Below are 5,725 nucleotides of genomic sequence, written 5' to 3'. Positions count from 1 at the left end.
TTTTTTTATAGGGATCTGTAGAGGACAAGGAGCCTTTGACGGGTACAGATGGGAACAGCAAAACCAAAAGGGAAGATCCCCTGATTCTTCCTGCTTGGCAGCGACCACACATCTCCCTGTAGTACATTAATGACGGGACAGGCTTTTCATTGCTTCCCATTTTTGGTCTTAAAATTTGTCCCATTTCCAGGCTTTCTTTCCATGCAGTTCAGGCTTTCTTTCTAGTAGCCTGGGTTCTAGGAAGTATGAGGAAGCCGAGCCCTCCTTTTGTGCGAACCCCTGACCTCAGACCTCAGACCTGACTTCGGACCTCAGGGGCTTCCCTGATAGCTAAATCAGTAAAGAATCTGCCTGCAGTGCAGGAGATCGGGGTTTAGGTTCCGATCCCTGGGTCGGGAAGATCCCCTGGAGAGGGAAATGGCAACCCACTCCAGTATTCTTGCCTGGAAAATCCTATGAACAGAGGAGCCTGGCAGCCTACAGTCCATGAGGTCACAAGAGTCAGACACAGCTTAGTGACTAAACCATCATCTGACCTCAGAGAAGAGGCAGAATCAGGCCAAGGTCCTGGAAACTCCAGAAGAGCAGGTGGGTGGGCAGCCTTCAGCTTTCCACAGGAATGGATTTGTGAATGAAAATGATGCTCTTTTGGCAAATGAGCTGGGCAGGTGCCCTGTGAGTTTTCCTTCTTTTAGGATAGAAGGCTCAGAGGGTACTTAGGGAGCATTTGGTTGATTCCAGCCCCTTAAGACAGAGCCCAATTTGTGCCCATAATGCCTTCAGAAACTAGAAGTTGGGTGAAATATTACTTCACTGCCATTTGAAACATGCTCGAACAAACATTACAATTTTTGTGGCTCTGAAACTGTTTTCTGCATATTCATTTAAAATAGCCACAATTCCTCTATCCCTCACTTTTTGTTCAATTGACTCTTTGGTATTACTTACCTTTTGAAGTGCTTTCATACATTCATACTCGAATTTAGTGACAGTATGTGGATGCTATGAGGTAGTCCCGCCGGGCTTCCGGGTTAGTGGAGGTTGTTTTTTCAACCATTTCCACAATGTGACTACCCAGCTCTAAGCCTGTGTGTTACACCAGGCGGCAATCGAAAATTTGGCTCTGATAGTAAAGGAAAAACTTAAAAGATCTCCCAATCACACTCCCTGTACGTATTCTTCTTAGAATGTCCTCTAAATAGGCAATTTTATCCCTTTCTGATAAAGGAGAGGTGGTCATTTTGACTCCTAACAGCTGATCCATTAGGGGGTAATACACTGACACTTCACTATATCGTATGTGTGCTTTTCTTTGTGGAAGTTATGGGAAATGGTCCTTTCCTATCATCATTATTGTTGTTGTTCCCTTTTCTTAAAAGGGCTTGCTTCTACATAATTCCCTGAGAATTTACTTCCCTGGGAGCATCCACAACTTGTGTAAGTGCAGGTCAAGGTTGGGGCCCTCCCTGCTTTCGTGTCTCAGCTTTTCCTTGTGCTGAGGTAGCCTGCATGGCTTTTACAAAATGGGTTAGAGAACTAATCTGAATGCAGTTGATTGATGAGTGCACACATGCTCTCATTGGGGTCCTCACTCAGTCGCACTTTCCAAAATAGAGAATGCCGCTCTGCATCCTGTCCTAAAAAAAGGGCAAATGTATATTCCAAAGTGAAGACATTCTCCATGCTTCCTTCCAAGTTTTTAGATTGGGCACGCTATTCAAAAAGTCCCTTCCTCCCCCGCTTTTCTCATTGCATAGTGTTTCAATGGAGCGCTGAAACTATTCTATTCCCGGGCTAAGTGCGGTTCCTCTATCTTCCGAGACACAGTGAGGCTACAGATTTGCGCTGCGTACCCGAGGGAGCATTCGCAAAGGAGGGTGGCTCAGAAAAATGAGGGGAGGAGACGATAATGCGCAGGGATACAGTCAATTTAGAGGCGTCCTTCTGGAATCCGGGGCCTCCAGGATCCAGGTCCCCGGGATGCACGCAGACTACAGGGCTTTCTACGGCTGAATCAGATCTGCGGCTCCAGCACCGCGGCTGCGCTTGCTCCGGGTTGGAGAGGTGTTGTCGATTGCTGGTGGGTTTAGGTGTTAGCTTTCGTGCCTGCTGAGAAAGGATCTGCTCGCTCTGCCTTTCGCTCTCCCTCCTCCCTCCCTGTAACATGCCAGCCCTTTAATGTGGAGTGTCAGGGAGACGGTGACGTCACCTTGCCCGCTGGGTGGCGTCCCCTCGGTCCGACACGAGTTCAGAGACAGAGAAAGGCGCTGTCAGACTGCGCTCCACCTGGGGCTTGCCTGCCGCGGTTTCAGCGCGCCCACACTTTCTGCGGTCGAGGGGACGCCCCGCCGCAATTCGGGCGGTCCTTCTCAGCCGGCCGGGGTACCAGCGCCGTTAGCGCCGACGAGCGCCAGCATCTGCACGCGGAGCCCTCCGAAGTCCCGCCCGCTGGATTCGAGGACCCGCTTGGATGCTTCGCCTCCGAGCGACCTCGGAAGATGGGCCCGCAGCCACGCGAGTAAAGACAGCTAGGGGTTACCAGGTACTGCCGGAACCAGCCGGCCCCCACTCGGCGCACAGCTCGCGGTACATGATTTGGGATCCCCAGCGGTGGGATTTTCCCGGTGAGGTTGAGGGGCAGAGGAAGGCTTCGGTGGTGATTGGTTTGGGAGCCAGGGGAGTTTAGCTGGGGGTCGTTGGCTCGTAAGTCGGATAAGGAAGTTCGACAGCTTCCTCGGATCAACTAACTTTTAATTGTCTCTTCTTCCCTCACTCACTTAAAAAAAAAAAAAAAACTCCCTACCTAAAGCTCTTGTTTGTGTCTGCTCTGACAGGAGTTTCTGGGAGCGCTTGGGGTGAAATTGGATCACACCCAGTCGGACACACGTCTGCCCGATCTAGCGCTGCGGAGGCGGCGGGTCTCTAACGCAGAGCAGCTCCGCGATAGGGCCAGGCTTGCTGAGCACACCGCTCCGGAGCAAGAGTTGCCATTATCCCAGGGTCTAATAAGATGAGAATCTTGTTTGGGGGCGGGGATGAGCACTGAAGGACCATTTGGCAAAGCTAGGGCTGGTTATTTCAGGCCCAGGTATCACGGTGCCATTTAACGCCCTGTCCCCTGGAAAATACTGATCCATCCGAAGTGACAAGCCCAGCTTTCCTCTCTTTGATCGCGTTTGTTCAACCTTCCTGGAGGCCACGGAATGTAATGAGAACTGAGGATCCAGGGGTCAGAAGGGCGAAGGTTGTCAGGATAGACGTCACAAGGACCCAGAGAGGACAAGGATATGACCATCTGGGTAAAGCGGTATGCTAGTGTATTCAGTGAAATCTCTATAGTAACGAACTCCAGTGGACTTGGGGGAGGGTGGCGATGCCACTGCCACCAGTGATTTTCCAGGGCAAACCATACTCTTAGCAGTTGCCCTGGACAAGTAGCTGTGCAAAGGTCACCGTCGGTTTCTCAGGGAATGAGCCACTTTGCCTGTTTTGACTTAGTGTCGTCACAAAGGTTTCTTTCACTTGCTTTTGGTGTATTTTCAATTTACTGGCTGTTTTCCCCCATTAAGTACCCCACTGACCAGAGATGACAGGAATTTTACTGCAGGCCCAACCCAGGGCTTTCGGCTTTCAGCCCTCCCACAGATTATCAAGGCCAAGGTTTATCCCTACCGTGGGGCACGTTTTCCCGGTATAAGGTGAAGAGATATCTACACAAATCAGAAAAAGAAATGTCACAGAAAGTGGTTCACCTTACACCTAAATTTGCCTTTTCAAGCCCACCAGTAAGGATCCCCAAGACTGTTCAGTTTCTTTGCACTGATTCTGGGCTTAACACTCTAGCCTGGACTTATTTGCTCATTGTCATGGAAATGACAGGAAAACAGTATCAATATTTTCAACTCTACAACTTCATCTCTTTAATTGACCTATTAGAGCCAGAACCACTCAATTTTGCAAGTAGCTTTTAGAAAACTTGAAACACCTATTTTGGTGTAACCTTGCATATAGCTCTGTACATTTTCCCCCAAAATTTCTAACTGAAGTATCAAAATATCTAATAGCAAAGATCAGGGAGAAGGGCTTTCGTTTGCTTTAATGAGCTATGTCTCAACCAGCAGTGAATTTCCCCCAAGGAAACCACAGATACCACAAACATTGCTTTTTTAAAAGGCTTGGGTTTATTGTTTTAACCAAAATCAATCTATTTTCAAGCAAATGTGAATGGTCTCTCTTTTACAATTTGGGTTTCAATGGTCAAGCCTCAGTTTTCCATAACTTCTGTAACCTGTCCTAGTTACGGTTGTCATCATTACTTCCTAATTTCTAACAGGCATGCCATTTTATTCTAATGGCTTCCATAAATCCGGGATAAGGTCTTGAGTTTCTTAGGAAGTGAATTTACTTCTTAGGAAGAATTTACGTGGGATATTTAGAACTGAAGTACTTCCAAATCCCCGCGTTTCCAAAGGATCACCTGAAGAAATTTAAGACGGAGGACTTCCCTGTGTCCGAAACTTGGTCCCTTTGCCCAGTGATAATTGTATCTTAACCGAAGGACGTTACTATGATAATTCTTCAGTTAACCGCACAACCCACCCCTCTCTTTGGTAAACTGAAGAGCTCTAGCCAACGCTTTCTCCTTTCCCTTCCAGTCTCCAAGGCTGACCCGGAGGGCTCGGCCCGGGCTTCCCCGGCGGAGGAGATGGCTTCCAGCCCGCTGCCGGGGCCCAACGACATCCTGCTGGCATCGCCGTCGAGCGCCTTCCAGCCCGACGCGCTGAGCCAGCCGCGACCGGGCCACGCCAACCTGAAACCCAACCAGGTGGGCCAGGTGATCCTCTACGGCATTCCCATCGTGTCGCTGGTGATCGACGGGCAGGAGCGCCTATGCCTGGCGCAGATCTCCAACACTCTCCTCAAGAACTTCAGCTACAACGAGATCCACAACCGCCGCGTGGCGCTGGGCATCACGTGCGTACAGTGCACGCCGGTGCAGCTGGAGATCCTGCGGCGCGCCGGGGCCATGCCCATCTCCTCGCGCCGCTGCGGCATGATCACCAAGCGCGAGGCTGAGCGCTTGTGCAAGTCGTTCCTAGGAGAAAACAGGCCGCCCAAGCTGCCCGACAACTTCGCCTTCGACGTTTCGCACGAGTGCGCCTGGGGCTGCCGCGGCAGCTTCATCCCCGCGCGCTACAACAGCTCGCGCGCCAAGTGCATCAAATGCAGCTACTGCAACATGTACTTCTCGCCCAACAAGTTCATCTTCCACTCCCACCGCACCCCCGACGCCAAGTACACGCAGCCGGACGCAGCCAACTTCAACTCGTGGCGCCGTCATCTCAAGCTCACGGACAAGAGCCCCCAGGACGAGCTCGTCTTCGCCTGGGAGGACGTCAAGGCCATGTTCAACGGCGGGAGCCGAAAGCGCGCGCTGCCCCAGCCCGGCACGCACCCCGCCTGCCACCCTCTCAGCTCGGTCAAGGCGGCCGCGGTGGCGGCGGCCGCGGCGGTGGCCGGGGGCGGGGGGCTCCTGGGCCCGCACCTCCTGGGGGCGCCCCCCCCGCCGCCGCCGCCGCCGCCTCTGGCCGAGCTGGCCGGCGCGCCGCACGCGCCGCATCACAAGCGGCCGCGCTTCGAGGACGACGACGACTCGCTGCAGGAGGCGGCCGTCGTGGCCGCCGCCAGCCTCTCGGCCGCCGCCGCCGCCAGCCTCTCGGTGGCC

At 52.3% G+C, this 5,725-nt stretch overlaps 1 protein-coding gene across 1 annotated transcript in view; it reads left to right on the top strand.

The window, feature by feature from the left end:
* The first annotated feature begins 4,705 nt into the window (after window positions 1–4,705).
* The window catches only part of SKOR2 (SKI family transcriptional corepressor 2), a 34,007-nt gene continuing 32,987 nt past the window's right edge, over window positions 4,706–5,725 (top strand). Inside the window, exon 1 of the mRNA XM_061130657.1 lies at window positions 4,706–5,725. This exon is cut by the window's right edge and continues 1,551 nt beyond it. Within this exon, the coding sequence (XP_060986640.1) occupies window positions 4,706–5,725 (1,020 nt within the window).

Source organism: Dama dama, chromosome 27, assembly GCF_033118175.1.
Source record: "Dama dama isolate Ldn47 chromosome 27, ASM3311817v1, whole genome shotgun sequence".
NCBI classification, from domain to species: Eukaryota; Metazoa; Chordata; class Mammalia; order Artiodactyla; family Cervidae; genus Dama; species Dama dama.
The sequence above is the reverse complement of the archived record's forward strand: the minus strand, read 5'-3'. Positions and strand labels throughout refer to the sequence as shown.